This window comes from Lissotriton vulgaris, chromosome 11 (assembly GCF_964263255.1).
Source record: "Lissotriton vulgaris chromosome 11, aLisVul1.2, whole genome shotgun sequence".
Taxonomy (NCBI): Eukaryota; Metazoa; Chordata; class Amphibia; order Caudata; family Salamandridae; genus Lissotriton; species Lissotriton vulgaris.
The window spans coordinates 43,410,602-43,430,247 of NC_141699.1; the positions used below are offsets into that span (position 1 = coordinate 43,410,602).

General features: G+C 47.9%; 1 protein-coding gene across 1 annotated transcript in view; it reads left to right on the forward strand.

The window, feature by feature from the left end:
- DHX37 (DEAH-box helicase 37) overlaps positions 1–19,646 on the forward strand; it is a 308,890-nt gene that overhangs the window by 23,899 nt on the left and 265,345 nt on the right. Inside the window, exon 2 of the mRNA XM_086942683.1 lies at positions 14,433–14,552. Within this exon, the coding sequence (XP_086798809.1) occupies positions 14,447–14,552 (106 nt within the window). The 5' untranslated portion in view covers positions 14,433–14,446. The remainder of the gene's footprint in view (positions 1–14,432; positions 14,553–19,646) is intronic.

Here is a 19,646-nt window from a genome sequence, read left to right on the forward strand (position 1 = left end):
GGTGACTTGTGAGGTAAACATAAAAGACCATTTAAAGCACCTACCCCGAGGTACTAGAAGGACCCGCAAATGGGCCGAGGTTGATTTAAAAACCCTGACCTCTGTGCTTCCGGAAATGGCTTGTTTGACGAATTCAGATAGAAGCCTGGACGTAGAATACGCGGCCCTAACTCAGAGCCTGAACATAGCTATTGATCACATAGCGCCGGAAAAAACTCAGTCAATTAAGGGACCTGGTAAAGAGGCTCCATGGTTTACCCCATCACTAAGGGAACAAAAAAGAAAGCTCTGAGCTCGGGAGAGAATCTGGAGGAAAACTAAGCAGGACACTGCAAGGAACCAATATAAAGACTCACTCCACCTGTATAAAAAACTTATCTCACAAGCCAAGGCGGAGTACTACGAGTCTCGCCTACAGAAGGCCAGGAATATCCAGAAGGAGACGTTCCAAATCCTGTCGGAGCTGAGTAAAAAACAGGAGAACTCTGAGTCTCCCATAAACTCTAACACCTTCCAGGGGTATTTTTTAGAAAAGGTAAAGACTATCATCCGGGATATTAAGAATAGTGTGGTGAACTGTGATACTATACATTCTGAGGTCCATAATCCTACTCACTGCTCTATAGTACAGTTCCCTGAGCTGGATGAGCTGAGCCTAGAGCAGCTAATGGGGAAAACTAAATCTGGTTCCCCAGCGGACCCATGTCCCCCGAGTATCTTCCGTGTGGCACGCCCACTATTGGAAGCTCGGATCATCTCTCTCCTTAATAGGTCCCTAGAAACAGGGTATTTACCTGGTGACCTTAAGGAGGCGCGAGTTAGACCTCTGCTGAAGAAGCCAGGCGCAGATCCGGCTGCCCTGAAGAACTATAGGCCGATTTCCCAGCTGCCTTTCTTTGCAAAGGTCCTAGAGCAACACGTGCTGAAGTCCCTTTAACTGTACCTCGAATCCCATGGCTTACTGCATGAGCGACAGGCAGGGTTTCGAGCGCACCACAGCACCGAGCTAGTAATGCTCTCGTTGTTAGACGAACTGAGAGGCATGGCTGACGGCAAAAAACCGAGCGCCCTGATTTTATTAGACCTGTCAGCGGCGTTCGATACCGTCAGCCATGACCTGCTCCTGGGAAGACTGGAGGCCTTTGGGATCAAAGGCTTGGCCCTCAAGTGGCTGCGATCCTTCCTTTTAGGAAGGACTCAGAGGATACAACTTGGGGAGTCAATATCTGAAGTGGGCCTCTTAGAGTGCGGAGTTCCACAGGGCTCCGCACTGTCCCCACTTCTGTTCATTTTACCTGCAGCCTTTGATTGCATCCCTGGCCGAGTTGGGCTGCAGAGTCTACAATTATGCTGACGATACTCAGCTAGTGCTGAGTATCGATAACACAGGGACAGCACAAACCCAAGCTCAAAATATCCTGAGGTACACCGTAGGGTGGATGACGAAAAATCTACTAAAGATCAACCCGGATAAGACCGAGGTATTGGTAATTCCATCTACCACCTCACCGTAGAGTGATCTGTATTGGCCTGCTGAGCTTGGATCAGCCCCAAAACCTAGTGCCAACGTAAAGAATCTGGGGATTAAATTAGATTGTGACCTATCAATGTGCAGTCAAATTTCCGCTGTTGTTGGAACCTGCACGAACATCATCAGACAATTGAGAAAGTTAGCTCCCTTCCTTTCTCATTCTATGATACGCTCAATTGTAGCAGCAACTGTCATTTCACGGATCGATTATGGAAATGCCCTGTATCTTGGCCTCCCAAAAATGTTGACAAACAGACTCCAGGTCGTAATGAATGACGCCGCACGGCTAATCTTCGGAGTGCCCAGACGAACAAAGGCCTCCCCTCTTCTCCAAAACCTTCATTGGCTCCCTGTTAAGGAGAGGGTTGAGTTTAGGAGCCTCTGTATAGCGCATAAGGCGATCTACGGCGATCTATCAGCGCCTTGAGACCCTACGGGTATGTAGCGCGCTTTATAAGTGTCACTGATTGATTGATTGATTGCGCCGGCCTACATCAAAGCTCGCCTGGAAGTATACAACCCGAAGAGAACACTCAGATCATCGGACGCTCAGTTATTGGTCTGCCCCCGCTACAAATTAGTGACTAAGGGAGGGAGAGCCTTCTCTGTTCTGGCCCCCCAATTATGGAACAAGCTGCCTGAGGGGCTACGCAGGGAGATGAATCTCCTACGGTTCAGGAAATCACTGAAAACCCTGCTGTTTAGAAGAGCCTTGATCGCAATGTAGTCCTGTAGCTGCGTCTCTCTCAGGAGTGAACCAAGTTATTGTAATGACATCGATTTCCAAGCGCTTAGAGTCCTGCAGGTGATTGGGCGCGCTATAAATCTAAACTAACAATAACAATAACAAGATGTTCACTCCCACCGTAGAATGATCCATTACTGTTAGCCTTCAACTTGTCCCATAGTAGCATGTTTTTAGGGACTGCTTTCCCCTTTCTCTAAAAGCATTTCACATGAGCGCTCACATTTTTAGGGCTCGGGCCTCGCCTTCCACGAAGTGGAGGTGGAGCTTGCGAGCTCTTTAGTATTTAGAAAAAAAAAATGCAGAAAGGGCTCCGGCTGGCACATTCCTTAGTTTTTTATGGCATCTGCCTAGTGATTCGTCTTCGCTGTGCTGTGTATTTAGTAGCGTTGACGTGATAGGCTGTATGTAATGTACGCGTGCCCGATTTGGCATATTCTGTGCGCGAACGAGCACAGAGAGTGATTAATCTTAATTAGGAGCTGTCAGAGTGCCTGTGTAATGCAATCCAGATGTTGCGAGCGCGTTCACCATTGCATTGGATGTATCATGCGCGCGTTTAATATTTACCTTTCGTGCACGACAGTCCATTCATTTTAATTAGGAGCTGTCAGGGTGCCGCGTTCACGGCGGAGATCATGGAAAGAAGTTTCCTGTAGCTTCACGGGCAGGCACAGTATTTTTTTAAGCTATCCCCCTAGCAAGAGTGGGGGCTTCACAAGCACTCTGCCCGCTCCTGGCCGCGTACAATCTGCTGGCCGCCTGTGAATCGCCGCTGCCCGTGGCCGGAATCATCCCCGCAAAGATCGGAATCTGGCCGGGGCCGCCGAAGGCGAGAACCGAAGGAGCAGAGCCCTGATTGGCTCGAAGTGCCGAGCCCCCTCACCGAACGCCGCGCTGGGATTGGCTCCCAAGCGGCAGCGTCATCGCCTGGTTTTTTTTACTTTTGAGATCTGGGAAGCTTCCGTTAATATGAAAATGCCACTTTCTTACTCCACTATGGTACATCAAGCATTACAGCGTTTATCATGAAACCCACTGCAGACCTTGCAGAGCCCGTGTTCCAGGCAGTGTAATGTTTAATATTAGCAGAGACATTTATCGTGTCACAATGAATTCTTACCCAAGGCAAGCTGCTTTGTCGTCAGTAACTGGAAGTGACGGTGCCTTGCTGTTCGACTGGCCAGCAGCGTCGTGTGCCCTATAACCATAAGCAAATTGTTCTGGCAGATGGAGAAATTACCAGAAACGCCCCGTTGAGAGAGGCCTACGACGCAGAGTCTGCTTAGCAGAGCCTTTTCTCTCGGATTTTGCATTTAGCTCATGGTTGTCTGTCTTTGCAAGAGGTCACAGACAGGAAAGGCAATTGTATTGGGGCTGTGGGAATGTTTGTGTTTCACTGTATCAATCAGATGTATTCAGGCTTTCTATCAAATGCATAAACAAGAATATCCCCTTGAAAGAAAGATCGATATTCCCCGCATTTTCTCAGCACGGAGGGAGAAATATCGCAGTTGGGCATAATTCGTTTTAAATGGATGTCGAGGTTTCGGGGCACTTAAGTGCGCCCGTCAGTGTCGTGTGCGCTAAATTGCTGTCAGTAAAACAGAGGCTCTGCCTTTTAAATGCCTCTGACATTATTGGGAAACTTAAATGAAGGCTGCCTGCTGCTTTTCGGTGCTTATGTTGCCCGCCTGTAATTGGTGTTAAGTTGGAATGTCTCAGCAATTCGTTGTAATTGCTAAACAACCTGTTTTATCTCACATCCTTGTTTGGAATTTTTTTTTTTAGCAAAAAAATAGACTAGAAATATAAATTAAGCGTGGTACGTTGTAAATGGTGTGTGACGTCTGGACCTGAAATCTTGATTTGTTTAGTTCTCAAAGCCTGCTTAGCGAAACAGATAATTATGACAGAAGTTTGTTGAAGCAGTGTAGATATAAATGCCCATTTATTAAGGTTGCGGGTGCTAGACAGCACATACACTGGCTGTTGCGAGCCATATTGTGGGCTTACCAAGCACATACAGTGGTTTGGAGCTTACATAATGCTCTGCATTGGCAGGCTTTCCTGTCGCTCTCATTTTCTGCTTCTTATTTGTGCCCAAGGTTGTCAGTCCTGTGTTTGACCCTCCCATGGGAGCATAGCCTCTTTAAAAATCTATTTTGATTATCTGCCTTCTATGCTTCTACTGCTTGCTTTTCAGGCACTGATGATAAACCAAAAACAGGTTCCAATATTGCCACGTTATTCATAAACTGGATCTCGGGTGATCACTCGAATGACTGAATGAAGCAGTAATTCTCAATGAACCAGATTTCAGAATAAATCATTTCTATTTTATTTTTTGATTTAAATGCATGTGTCTATTTCGTATGCGATTTTTTGTATTTTATAATCAAGAAACATTTCATTAGTTCAACTCTATTAAACTGAACACAAATTCTAAACAAATGACATTAGGCAAAAACGGTAATTAGACAGACAAATATCCACTCACACTCGTCAGTCATACCACACAAGACAATCAAGATATATTTATAGTTATTTACAAACAATATAGTATCACAGTGGAAAAATAAAGCATTGGAAAACAGCAGATCAACAAACTAATTATTTTCTGAAATGATCAAGGATTCCTAATGCTGAGTAGAAGAGGTCTACGCGTTTCGATCACCCCTGGTTTCGGGGAAATCTCATCAGGACCAAGTGCCTGTGAATGGAGAACGAGATAGAATCAACACGGGGGGGACAAAACCAAACTCCTCACAACGCTGCAGTGTGGGGAAAAAATGAACTAATCATACCTCTCAATGGGCGACTTTACTTTTGTGGATGTCACTGTAGGCAAAAAAATGAGGTGGGGTTAGGCCTCTCAAGTGAGAGCGTCCAAGGGGCAGAAATTCGATCATGACCAGAACATTCATTCGTGTCTACTTACATCTTGTTGCGCCTAATGCGGCTGTTAGTGCAATTGTTGAGCAGCTTGGGTAGTTGTGGGTTGCTGGGGGGGGCAAGGAAAAGGTTTTAGTAAGATTGCGGGAAGCGATTGGAGTCCTTATTTCTTATTTCAGACATCGACAACTTACTGTTTTGTAGGTAGCGCAGGGAGTTCACGTTTATCTATGTCGGGCTTGATTGAATCTGTAACGTGCTCCAGAAGCCTGAAAGTGGAATGGAGCTAGAGTCAGATAACCAAACCAATTGAAGTAGTCGCCTAGTTTACGAGGATGTCCTAGCTTAGGTCAGCGTCTTACCTGGAAGCATCGTGTCCGCTATCTGCTACAGGGGGTCTGCGCTCTTCGGTCTCTGTGCGGTTGTGTCCAGTGACCGGCACCTTCCAGTCGGTAAACCGGCTCTCGCGTTCGGTTGAGTTAAAACTCACTTCCTGGTCATAAAAAAAGTTTGTTGATTTTTTCTTGAAACCGTTTATGACAGAAGTTAAATCTTTTCTTCGAGACACGACTGATTTTATGAATAAACTTCCTACTATCCCATTCGATCAAAATTCAGACTTTTTAGTGACCATGGATGTTTGCTCGCTATACACCCAGATCCCCCAGAGTGACGGACTAGATGCAATTCAGTTCTTTCTGGACCAACGACCAAGACCCACCAGAGTACCAACGGAATTCATTGTACAACTGGCCACATTGGCACTAAAGAAAAATTTCTTTAATTTCAACGGAGAATTCTATTTCCAAATAAGTGGGGTAGCCATGGGTTGCCCCTTTGCACCGGAGTTAGCCATACTTTTTATGGCATTATTTGAAGAGAAATTTGTGTACCAGTCTAATCCATTCAAAGACAAGATCACAAGTTGGAGTCGACGCTTCCAGGTAAGACGCTGACCTAAGCTAGGACATCCTCGTAAACTAGGCGACTACTTCAATTGGTTTGGTTATCTGACTCTAGCTCCATTCCACTTTCAGGCTTCTGGAGCACGTTACAGATTCAATCAAGCCCGACATAGATAAACGTGAACTCCCTGCGCTACCTACAAAACAGTAAGTTGTCGATGTCTGAAATAAGAAATAAGGACTCCAATCGCTTCCCGCAATCTTACTAAAACCTTTTCCTTGCCCCCCCCAGCAACCCACAACTACCCAAGCTGCTCAACAATTGCACTAACAGCCGCATTAGGCGCAACAAGATGTAAGTAGACACGAATGAATGTTCTGGTCATGATTGAATTTCTGCCCCTTGGACGCTCTCACTTGAGAGGCCTAACCCCACCTCATTTTTTTGCCTACAGTGACATCCACAAAAGTAAAGTCGCCCATTGAGAGGTATGATTAGTTCATTTTTTCCCCACACTGCAGCGTTGTGAGGAGTTTGGTTTTGTCCCCCCCGTGTTGATTCTATCTCGTTCTCCATTCACAGGCACTTGGTCCTGATGAGATTTCCCCGAAACCAGGGGTGATCGAAACGCGTAGACCTCTTCTACTCAGCATTAGGAATCCTTGATCATTTCAGAAAATAATTAGTTTGTTGATCTGCTGTTTTCCAATGCTTTATTTTTCCACTGTGATACTATATTGTTTGTAAATAACTATAAATATATCTTGATTGTCTTGTGTGGTATGACTGACGAGTGTGAGTGGATATTTGTCTGTCTAATTACCGTTTTTGCCTAATGTCATTTGTTTAGAATTTGTGTTCAGTTTAATAGAGTTGAACTAATGAAATGTTTCTTGATTATAAAATACAAAAAATCGCATACGAAATAGACACATGCATTTAAATCAAAAAATAAAATAGAAATGATTTATTCTGAAATCTGGTTCATTGAGAATTACTGCTTCATTCAGTCATTCGAGTGATCACCCGAGATCCAGTTTATGAATAACGTGGCAATATTGGAACCTGTTTTTGGTTTATCATTATTCTGGTGAGGCTTGTCCTTATTGCCAGAGAGCCCAGACCCTGTTTTTGGTGTTAATGCTTTTCAGGCACAGCTTGTTTTCTTTATGGTTATTCACTCCAGGAGAGTGCGTGTGGTTTTAAGCTGTCTCCCACATGTACTTTCTCACCCAGCAGTCCATATTGCTCTCTGTCACCAGTGTGCTTCTTCCTTCCTCCTTCCATGTTGTGATCGCTCTTGTGGCCTACTTTTCCCTGCTTTGTTTTCTCTCCCAGTGTGCCTCGCCCCCTTGGGGTTGCTTTATTACCCATTACTTCTCTTCCCCTCCATGGCCCTTTGTGTTACCCCCCGTCCCCACACACACCTACCTGTTATCTCGCCTGTGTGCTGCTCACCCACCTGCTCCACATTGCTCTCTCGGCCGTTGCTTTTCATTCCTACCACAGCCCTCTGTGTCACTTCCCTCATATATTTCCTCCAACTCTCTTGCCGGTGTACTTCTCACCAACCCACTCCATGTTGCTTAGTGAGTAGTGAGTAGTGAGTGTAGAGTAGTGAGTAGAGTAGTGAGTAGTGAGTAGTGAGTAGAGTAGTGAGTGGAGAGTAGTGAGTAGTGAGTAGAGTAGTGAGTGCAGAGTAGTGAGCAGAGTAGTGAGTAGTGAGTAGTGAGTAGAGTAGTGAGTGGAGAGTAGTGAGTAGTGAGTAGAGTAGTGAGTGCAGAGTAGTGAGTAGTGAGTGCAGAGTAGTGAGTAGTGAGTGCAGAGTAGTGAGTAGTGAGTGCAGAGTAGTGAGTGCAGAGTAGTGAGTAGAGTAGTGAGTAGAGTAGTGAGTAGAGTAGTGAGTAGAGTAGTGAGTAGAGTAGTGAGTAGAGTAGTGAGTAGAGTAGTGAGTAGTGAGTCATGAGTCGTGAGTAGTGAGTCGTGAGTAGTGAGTCGTGAGTAGTGAGTAGTGAGTCGTGAGTAGTGAGTCGTGAGTAGTGAGTCGTGAGTAGTGAGTCGTGAGTAGTGAGTCGTGAGTAGTGAGTCGTGAGTAGTGAGTCGTGAGTAGTGAGTGCAGAGTAGTGAGTGCAGAGAAGTGAGTAGAGTAGTGAGTAGTGAGTAGAGTAGTGAGTGCAGAGTAGTGAGTAGTGAGTGCAGAGTAGTGAGTAGAGTAGTGAGTAGAGTAGTGAGTAGAGTAGTGAGTAGAGTAGTGAGTAGAGTAGTGAGTAGAGTAGTGAGTAGAGTAGTGAGTCGTGAGTAGTGAGTCGTGAGTCGTGAGTCGTGAGTCGTGAGTCGTGAGTCGTGAGTCGTGAGTCGTGAGTCGTGAGTCGTGAGTCGTGAGTAGTGAGTCGTGAGTAGTGAGTCGTGAGTAGTGAGTCGTGAGTAGTGAGTGCAGAGTAGTGAGTGCAGAGAAGTGAGTAGAGTAGTGAGTGCAGAGTAGTGAGTAGTGAGTGCAGAGTAGTGAGTAGAGTAGTGAGTAGAGTAGTGAGTAGAGTAGTGAGTAGAGTAGTGAGGTGAGTAGTGAGTAGAGTAGTGAGTAGAGTAGTGAGTCGTGAGTAGTGAGTCGTGAGTAGTGAGTCGTGAGTAGTGAGTAGAGTCGTGAGTCGTGAGTAGTGAGTGCAGAGTAGTGAGTGCAGAGTAGTGAGTGCAGAGAAGTGAGTAGAGTAGTGAGTAGTGAGGAGAGTAGTGAGTGCAGAGAAGTGAGTAGAGTAGTGAGTAGTGAGTAGAGTAGTGAGTGGAGAGTAGTGAGTAGTGAGTAGAGTCGTGAGTGCAGAGTAGTGAGTAGAGTAGTGAGTAGTGAGTAGTGAGTAGAGTAGTGAGTGGAGAGTAGTGAGTAGTGAGTAGAGTAGTGAGTAGAGTAGTGAGTGCAGAGTAGTGAGTAGAGTAGTGAGTAGTGAGTAGAGTAGTGAGTGGAGAGTAGTGAGTAGTGAGTAGAGTAGGGAGTGCAGAGTAGTGAGTAGTGAGTAGAGTAGTGAGTGGAGAGTAGTGAGTAGTGAGTAGAGTAGTGAGTGCAGAGTAGTGAGTAGTGAGTAGAGTAGTGAGTGCAGAGTAGTGAGTGCAGAGTAGTGAGTAGAGTAGTGAGTAGAGTAGTGAGTAGAGTAGTGAGTAGAGTAGTGAGTAGAGTAGTGAGTAGAGTAGTGAGTAGAGTAGTGAGTAGAGTAGTGAGTAGTGAGTCGTGAGTAGTGAGTCGTGAGTAGTGAGTAGTGAGTAGAGTAGTGAGTAGAGTAGTGAGTAGTGAGTAGTGAGTAGTGAGTCGTGAGTCGTGAGTAGTGAGTAGTGAGTCGTGAGTCGTGAGTAGTGAGTCGTGAGTCGTGAGTAGTGAGTCGTGAGTAGTGAGTCGTGAGTAGTGAGTGCAGAGAAGTGAGTGCAGAGAAGTGAGTGCAGAGTAGTGAGTGCAGAGTAGTGAGTGCAGAGTAGTGAGTGCAGAGTAGTGAGTGCAGAGTAGTGAGTGCAGAGTAGTGAGTGCAGAGTAGTGAGTGCAGAGTAGTGAGTGCAGAGTAGTGAGTGCAGAGTAGTGAGTAGGACATCACAGGCAGCAGCTGTGCAAGCTTCTTACACTCACAAGAACGACATCACAGGCAGTAACGGTGCAATATTCTCACACTCACAAGGAGATCACTGGCAGTACACACCACATGAACACACTCCATAACACATAGCAACAATACATTGGCATTTACAATGCCATTAGCTCAAACAAATCCGAGCCCGATTGCATTTCTAATGCTTGTTTTCTTTTTCAGTGACTCCGAGCTGCAAGTTCTGTAAACGGCTGTAATTCTTGTTCTTATCTCACATAGAATGTCAGGCGCTGTTTTCGAGGGGCGTCTTTCCTATACTTTCTCTGACTTCAAAGTAAGAGGATTACCCCGTCCCACAACCCCCTCCCGCTTTGCTGCTTCAGCCACCCCACCACCCTCTCCCTTTCCGTGTGCATTTGTTTGTAATCCTACAATTATGTCTATTGCCTGAAAACGTGTTCATTCTTTTTACCATTGCCTTGTTAAACCTGCATGTGTGTCTGCAGAAAAGATGCCGGAATGGGGCTTGGCGCCTAGCTGATATATTGCATTTCATTAAAAATATGGTGACGGTGTGAATGTCAAAGAATAAGCACTGTGAGCGGCGGGAAGGGATACCTGTCTTTTGACAAAGAAGGGGAACATTACATCTGCTTTCATCAGTCATCGCTGCAGGAGAAAAGCTGTGAATTCATCTCAGAATGGTCAAGGAATGTGTCCTTTCATCCTGGACCGATTATCCTCAGGATTTCTTGCATGTGTTCAAGCTACTCAAGGGCGGCACAAGTTATTTTCCAGGGTTGGTAGTCTTTTGTTCGCAGCATTCCAGTGACTTTCAGAAAGGTTTGTGTCCTGCAAATGCCAATAAATACAACTAAGCTTATTCTCAGCCAAATGACTTACCTTGGGAATTGTAGGAATGACATTTTGTTAGCTTTGAGCTTTGTACAGTTTTTAATACTGTACATGTGGAGCAAGTGCAACTTCATTTGCCATGGGAAAGCCAGCTCCCTTTCCTAAATATGCAAGGAAAGATTTCTTTAGAACTGATTAAAAAAAGAGCCGCCGTACGTAAATATTGACACTTGAGCTTCCACAGGGACAGCTTTAGCTCTCTTGCCGTCCTTACGGTTTAGCACAAAATGTATTCTATTTAAACACAAACACGCAGGGGCTTTCCGTCAGCGCTTTTCATCCATTAGTCTGTTCAGGTGGCAATCACATTTTGCTTTAGTCCTTCACAGTATGGGGGCAACGGGTCAGCTAAATTTAGCCATTACCTCTCTTCACTGTAACGGCATTTTATTCGAACACTTGCACTTCTGCCTAAAAAGCAGTCCAGTGCCAGGCTTGGGGCTCAATCTCTGCTTTCATTTGTGCTTTTAGTTCTTGCTTTTTTTAAATGTCTTTTTGCAAACCGTCATTTTCAGCATAGGCTTTTTTTCCACACGTGCCTGCTACCCTTTGAAGGCGACACTTTTACTTATTATTATTTTTCATGTCTGTTGTATACGTTTCCGAAATAAAAGTCTGAAATGCCTCTTGGCGCTATCCTTAGCATGTTTGCTGCGCTCAGCACGGGCTTGGATAACGTCTGAGTGGACTTCCGAGCTTCTGTAGCTCTGTTGGGCCTCCTCAGACCTCCCATCGCCGCACTAGCCTTGCCCTCACTGTGCTCCACTGTTATCTTCATTTTATAAATAACTAGCAGCCCATCCCGACCTTGTCCGGGAGCGATCCGCCTTCAGGGCCCCCGCCCGCCCCGACATTGTCCCTGGGTCCCCCGGAGTAGCAGCCCGTCCCGACCTTGGCTTCAGGGCCCCCGCCCTGACATTGTCCGTGGGTCCCCCGGAGCCTTACCTCATCCACCACACCTTCACTGTTCCGCCGCTTCTCGCCGCTCCTCCCCGCCTGTCCGCCGCTCCTCTACGCTCCTCCCAGCCTGTCCGCTGCTCTGCACCGCTCCTCCCCGCCTGTCCGCCGCTCCTTCCCGCGCTCATGTCCGCCGCTCCTCCTCGCGCTCCTGGACTCCGCTCCTCCCTCGCGGCCGGCGCTACTTCCATAGGACTACTTTTTTTTTTCTCGTAAATTTTTTAAATAACTTATTTTTTTAATTTATATAGCCTATGTCCATCTGCACACCCTGACAATTACAACGATGTATCGGATGTGTGGATTGGAGCTGTGGTTCCCGAGTTTACCCGCCTCAAAGGTTCAAAGTTCTTCCTTTATAATAGTAGTATTGATTAAATGCCAGCATTTGCAAAGCTCCCAGCTACCTCCGGAGAGGTGTCCCGGTGCTGGAGGCCGTTGGAAAGATTAAACGGGCTATTGCCCAGAGTCACAGGGTGCTGGGCTGACCTGGCGCCGGGCATAGAACCGTGAACCCTGTGGTCCGGAGTCGGGCACCCTGGGTGCTACGCCACACCTCTTCCATAAAGGGTTTCGTGTCACCCTCACGCGGTGCTTAGCTAGCCATAAACTTTCAGTACTGAAGCCAACGTGTCTGCTCAATATCCTACCGTTCCGGAAGTTCTCAGGATCTACAAAGTGTACTTTTATTATGTTGTGAATTATTCTATAGCGCTACACTGGGTTGGGATGGCAATCATTGCTTGGTGCTAAATCAAAGAATTGTCTAAGTAACACTTTCTGTGTTCCTACTGTGTTCGTCCTGAAAGCCGAGCCTGGCTGGGGTTTGCCTGGAGTAGTGCTGCTCTACATTACCCTCTTTTAAGCAAGCAGTGTCCCAATTTTCAATATTAACGCTTGGACTAGTGTTGAACTTGTTTATTTTTGTGGGGGCGGTGTGGGCGTGTATACTGCCAATCGTAAAGTCTATATTCACAGCGTTTGCCTTGGAGAAAACAACAAATAAGACAGACCTGTGTGTAAATATGTGACTACCCCCAGGGCAGGTTTGAACCGGAGACAACGGCTCTGCCTGCCCTGGGGAATCTGACTCCATACATATTTTAAATCACCTCAGAAGGCAAATATGTTTGGATAAACAATATATATGTATATGTATATATATATATATATATATATATATATATATATATTATTAACACTTCCTTCAGTTGAAGTGGTTGCTGAGTACATGAGTTAATTACTTTAATGCCTCTAATAGTCCATCCACCTCCTATTCCACTTAACCACACAGCTGCCTTGCTATTTATGACTTGTGGGGTACCAACTGTCAGAAGGCGGATGCAATGTTTTTTTTTAAATTTTCTTTTGCACTACGTTTGCAAAAACATGATATTGAACATGGCCAAAAAGCCAGTGGGGTCCAAAGGCAAGACCTATTTGCTTTGCTAGTGCTTGTTTTAAAAAAAATGTTTTACCCCTTTCTGCTCACACAACTTGTCTGTACCTATGTATAAAGCTGCTGCATGTTTCATTACTAGTTTAGCCACATTTGTGTGATAATGCAGATACATTCTTACCACATATAGAATGTAATATTCCATATGTGTCCACATTTTATAGTTGTCTAACTTTTAAATTGAAGTACCCCTTCTGTTTTTGTTGGTATTCTTTCTCTTTTCTGTTTCTCTTGTACACAACGTTGTTTGGGACCTACTTGCACTTTCCAGATCATATTCATCTTTATCCATTGGGTAATCCACGTCCAAATGTAGCTGAATGTACATGTTTCTCTCTGTTCTATGAACTAGCTGTAAAAGATCTTTACTAAACCTAAGTAAGCTGGTACAGAACCCAACGTAGCACCAGATGACCCTGCCTGCGGCAGCGAGTGTTGCCTGCGGCAGAGAGCCTTGCCTGCGGCAGAGAGCGTTGCCTGCAGCAGCAGGGAGCTTTGCCTTCAGCAGCAGGGAGCGTTGCCTTCAGCAGCAGGGAGCGTTGCCTGCAGCAGCAGCAGGGAGCTTTGCCTGCAGCAGCAGCAGGGAGCTTTGCCTGCAGCAGCAGCAGGGAGCGTTGCCTGCAGCAGCAGCAGGGAGCGTTGCCTGCAGCAGCAGCATGGAGCGTTGCCTGCAGCAGCAGCAGGGAGCGTTGCCTGAGGCAGCAGCAGGGAGCGTTGCCTGCAGCAGCAGCAGGGAGCGTTGCCTGCGGCAGCAGCAGGGAGCGTTGCCTGCGGCAGCAGCAGGGAGCGTTGCCTGCAGCAGCAGCATGGAGCGTTGCCTGCAGCAGCAGCATGGAGCGTTGCCTGCAGCAGCAGCAGGGAGCGTTGCCTGAGGCAGCAGCAGGGAGCGTTGCCTGCAGCAGCAGCAGGGAGCGTTGCCTGCGGCAGCAGCAGGGAGCGTTGCCTGCGGCAGCAGCAGGGAGCGTTGCCTGCAGCAGCAGCAGGGAGCGTTGCCTGCGGCAGCAGCAGGGAGCGTTGCCTGCAGCAGCAGCAGGGAGCGTTGCCTGCGGCAGCAGCATGGAGCGTTGCCTGCAGCAGCAGCAGGGAGCGTTGCCTGCAGCAGCAGCATGGAGCGTTGCCTGCAGCAGCAGCATGGAGCGTTGCCTGCAGCAGCAGCAGGGAGCGTTGCCTGAGGCAGCAGCAGGGAGCGTTGCCTGCAGCAGCAGCAGGGAGCGTTGCCTGCGGCAGCAGCAGGGAGCGTTGCCTGCGGCAGCAGCAGGGAGCGTTGCCTGCAGCAGCAGCAGGGAGCGTTGCCTGCAGCAGCAGCAGGGAGCGTTGCCTGCAGCAGCAGCAGGGAGCGTTGCCTGCAGCAGCAGCAGGGAGCGTTGCCTGCAGCAGCAGCAGCAGCGAACGTTGCCTGCAACAGAGACCGCTGTTTATGTAGCTTGATGCCAGTTTAATAAATGTTTCTTTTTGTTCTAGCACCCTTAGAGGAGATGGGTAGACTACGTAAGAGACATAACTGGCGAGCTCGGCAGCAAGGGGAGGCAGCTCAAGGCACCCCTGAGACCCCACAGCCCACGGTGCAGATTGAACTGAAAGGTAAGTACCTCAAGACATGTTGCACAGTCAATTCACACTGTCCGAGCCCTCCATGTAGCTGCCACTCACCTTTCTTGGAAGTCACTATAATGGCATCCAGCTCACCTTCTCAGATGAGACCTGCCTGATTCTGCTTTCCCTTTGCAGGGCGTGTTATATTATGTGTATTTGTGCAGCGCACAACTCGCCGTTGAAGGTAAGCTGGCGCTGACTGACTCCGTACTCTCTTGCTCTCCCCTGAGCACTCCTGTCTTACCTTGGGAATGACTAAACCTTCTATAGTCCTGCACGAGTCACTGCCCTGTGCTCATTATTGCATAAGAAACCAGGCCCAACGAGCCCTTGTAAGAAACGTTTTTTATAACTCTGGTGTGGCAAGTGATAAACTGGTAAATATGCTCCAGAAGAGATCCCACAACTCTCAAATACAGAGGTTTAAAGAAAGGGGAAAGTCAGAAACTTTGTGAATTACACTTTTGTTTGCCAGAAGTAGTGCAGACCAAGTTCAAATGCATAACTTCTGAGTGGGTGGTGGGTGTAGGCGTTACTATGTTGCAAAAATGAAAAAGCACATTTCCAAATCAGTAAAACCACATAAGGTCCTGCTATGGGTATTTATAAACGTGAAACGTATTTGCTAAAAACAAAAAAAAACAGTTGACAAAAATTAAATTGAGTGACTTGTCAAATATATCCCTATGGTATGGTGCGTTACATAAATGAAGTTTCAAATGCCGTTGATTCAGGAGCTGATATTCCAGTCAGTTGGAGGGTGCAAAAACAGGGAGGATCCCGCTATTTAGCGCCCCATTAACCCAATTGATAATCTGCAAAAAATATTCAGCAGAGAACTGCTTAGTAAGCTCCAAGATTGGATGGGGGGATTCTATCATTACCCACTCACTGACAGGGTTCAGAGAGAAAGTGAGTAGTGTAGATCAAACTTTCTGCTTTCTCTTTATTTATTGAACAATTGTCAAAATAGAGCGTGGGCGTCTGTATGTTGCATTTGTCGTCTACAGGCAACATTATCCCCAGAGCGAAGTTATGGGCAGTACTAAGGGAAATGAGTATCCAAGCAGCATCTTGGACACCGCGTCAGACTTTATAATAACACTTCTGCGCGTGTCGGATGAGGGAAGGATGGGATCTAACTGACCACCATTCCAGTTGATCATGGGGTTAATAAGCGATACGTTTTGGCACCAGCACTCTTCTCACTGTATATCAGTGGTGCCATTGATTATCTTGAATGAATGAATGAATGAATGAAATGTGATTTGTCTACGCGCAACTATGCCCAGTGGGCGTCAAGATTAGTAATAATGATTCTCCTAAAATGGCTGGAGAGAGGAACCCGCCCTCCTGTTTGCTGATGGTGCTTTGCTATAATGGGTCTCCGATCTCTTCTCAATTTCTTTGTTGGCTTTTGTTTATGTTCGAGGTCTCAAACTAAACTCCAAAAAAAACAAGGTATACGTGTTTCAATCCATGCGAGTCGTAGAGGTGTTTATAAACGATGCGGAAAACAGTGATAGAGAAAAGTATTCTATATTGATTTTCTTGGGGTGAAAGTCTCGAAGTCTATGCCCTGCTCCCCACAACCTTCTAAGAGCTAGCCGGCACTCCAGTATTCAGCAATAACTGTATTAAAGTATTTCAAATGAGTGAGCAGTGGCAGGGCTCACAGCTGCTTTGCGCGCTGTTACTGTGTTTTAACTGTGGTCACGGAGTGTTTTTACGAATTGTGCTGCACAGCATACTTTATTTTTAAAACTGAAATTCTGGACGAAAAACGGCTGCACTTTTAGCGGTGTTTCCGCTGGAGTCAAGCCCTTAGTGGGCTGAGGCTTCTTGAACTCCCCCCCGGGACTCCCCGACTCACCGGACGCATTGAGGTGCCTGTCTTGTCTTCCCTCCTCCACGCCTCGGTCCGACAGGGTGGCTAGCACCGTTGAGCGGAGGGCGTGGAGGTGAGAGACAGTCACTTCCGCTTCCGCCTGCGAGTGACCGGTTAGCGGTCTAGTCGCAGTGAGGCAGACGGGCTGAGGGCTTTAAAAGGAGGATGTCATTCCGGAAGCGCAGCGGACGAGCGCAGCGGGCGCGACGAAGGCGCGCCGAAGTGTCGCCAAAGTCGAGCCCGTCTGCGCCCGTCCGCGGCCGACAGCGGGCTAGGGCGATAACCCCTGGCCGTAAGATCCGCTGGGCTAAGGATCAACTCATTGGCTTCCGTCCTCGCACTGCATCCATATGTATGCACGGTATGACGAGTGACGAAAGGGAATGTCCTCATTGCGGTTTCCGTTTTACTACCCTGCTGCGGGATACCACGGAGCAAGCACTTTCCTGTGGCCTCCTTAATGTAACGTCACTACGCAAACACAGACTCGACGTTTTTGAGCTGATTCTAGATAAAAAGTTTGACCTACTGTTTCTTACGGAAACTTGGCTAGATCAGTTTTCCGACTCGGACATTATTGAGGCCACGCCGGAGAACTATTCTTGGGTTAGGCAGGATAGGCCTGAGGGGGTGGGAGGGGGGATTGCTGTTATTTTTAGGAAAACTCTGGGCTGCTGCCTAGAGCGCACGCTGATCGTGGAGAGTGAGGCGGAAGTTTTCACGATTCAAATCAACGGGGGCACGACGATCAAAGGCTATCTGGTATATCGGCCGCCAGGGGCTTGCGCAAAGTTCAGGGAGAGCCTGCTAGAAAGCCTCATGGAGGCTACCCTACGCAGGGATAAATTCCTCCTATTAGGAGACCTGAACCTGCATTTAAACTGCCCAGAGGATACAGGGGTTAAGGACTTCTGTCGGGATATGCTAGCTCTTCAACTGGAATTGAAGCTATCGGACCCCACGCACCGCCAGGGACACCTTTTGGACCCGGTGTATGCTAACTGGGGAGGTGTGGAGGTGTCCGGAATAGAGCCTATCCCCTGGACAGACCACTTTCTGGTGACATTTTCTATGCAGAGCTCAAAAACCAACAAAGCCTGTCAGGCACCCCCTAACTATCTCAGGAGGAAGTGGGCTAAATTCTCGGTGGAGGATTTCAACCAAGCTTTAAGTAGGGATGGTCAGCCTGGTGGCGAAGACATAGAAACAGCGGTTTCTAACCTGAATCAGCGCATCATTGAAGCGCTTGACCAGACAGCTCCACTCTGCCGCACATCCACAGGTGCTCGGAAAGAACGATCAGCCCCATGGTATAGTGGTGAGCTGAGGCTAACAAAGGCAGATTGCAGGCGAGCCGAAAGAGTCTGGAGGGTGTCTTATGACAATCAGGCTAGGGAACTGTTCTTGGAAAAAAGGCGCCTTCATCATAGGCTGATCAAAAAGTCTAAGGCAGCCTACTATGCAGGACAAATCCTGGGGGCGGAGAATTCGGCCAAAGAACTCTTCGGTATTTACAAGTCTCTGACCACGGTAAATTCACCTACTGAGCCGGAGAGTTTCTCAATGGAGTCATGTGACCGAATTGCCGAATATTTCTCAACCAAAGTCGAGAAGATCTACTCGACTTTCCCTAATCCGCCGACAGGGATTGACTTCGAGGTAGCATTTGGGGACACGGAGACGGCAGGGCATCTTACAAACTTCCGCACCCCTCCTTTTGAGGATCTAGTAGTGGTGTGTCGCTCTGTCAAATCAGGGTCCCCGTGGGACCCAGTGTCACCCAAACGCCTGGCGGACAGCCTTGAAGTTCTGGAGCCTTAAATGAGGCACGTCCTGGATATCTCCTTCAGATCGGGAAAGCTGCCTGAGGGGTGGAAACAGGCGGTGGTGCTCCCGCTCCGGAAGAAACCCCACTTAGGCTTCGAGGTATTAGAGAATCTGAGGCCCATCTCCCTCCTGCCTTTTCTGTCCAAAGTGGCAGAAAAGGTGGTTAATACCCAAATTATGAAGCACGTGGAAGAGACAGGACTGCTCCACGCGACGCAGTTTGGCTTTAGGCCACGCCATTCCACCGAGTCCGCCCTCCTTATGGCTACGGAACATCTGATGGAGGGTGTGGATGTAGGCCAAACTATGGCTTTGATCCTGTTGGACCTCAGCGCGGCGTTCGACACTGTAGCTCACAACATCTTGCTACAGTGTCTGAACAGAGGTGGCATCTCTGGCACCGCGTTGAGATGGATCCAGGACTTCCTCAAGGGGAGAAGCTTTGGAGTCAGGCAAGGAGACTGCTATTCAAAGGGGGTTCCCCTGGGCCAAGGCGTGCCGCAGGGTTCGTCATTGAGCCCGACCCTTTTCAATTTGTATGTCGCGCCTGTTGCCTCGATTGTGGAGAGTCATGGTCTCCAATTGGTTTCGTATGCCGACGATACGCAGCTGGTGATCTCCCTATCGCACGCGCCCTGTCCTGCTGCCGACGGCTTCCGTTCGTGCATGAAAGATCTTGCCGAATGGATGGCTATCAACTGTTTGAAGCTTAATGGCAGCAAGACAGAGGTGCTGGTGGTGGGGAGAGCCCAGTCTGCCTGGTCGTCGGCATGGTGGCCACCCTGTCTTGGACCAACCCCAACCCCCTGCCAAGAGGCACGCAACCTGGGGGTGTGGTTTGATGCGGGTCTTACTTTTGGCCCCCAGATCAACCGGGTGGTAGGAGTCTGTTTTGGGATTTTGAAGAAACTGAGAAAGGTCCTTGACTTGCTCCCGATCGGGGCCCGTCAAACCCTGGTCCATGCCCTGGTGACAGCTAGGTCGGACTACGGGAACCTGTTGTACCTGGGGGCTCCAGAAAGAAGCATGGCACGCCTGCAAGTGCTGCAGAATGCGGCAGCACGTTTAATTCTTAGGCTGCCCAAAAGGGCGCCTTCTAAGGCGGCCCTCCAGAAGTTACACTGGCTCCCCGTGAGGAGAAGAGTGGAATACAAAGCCCTCTGCACCTGTCATCGTATCTTGAATGGCAGGGCACCCGACCCTCTGAATAAACTGATCGAAGTGTATCAACCAACACGAGCGCTTAGATCCGCAGGGGGCGGTCTACTGAGGATCCCCAGAGTTAAGAAAGCCCGCATGGGAGGTAGGTCCTTTAGATGCTTAGCGGCATATAATTGGAATAAACTACCAGCGGACCTGCGCTTGGA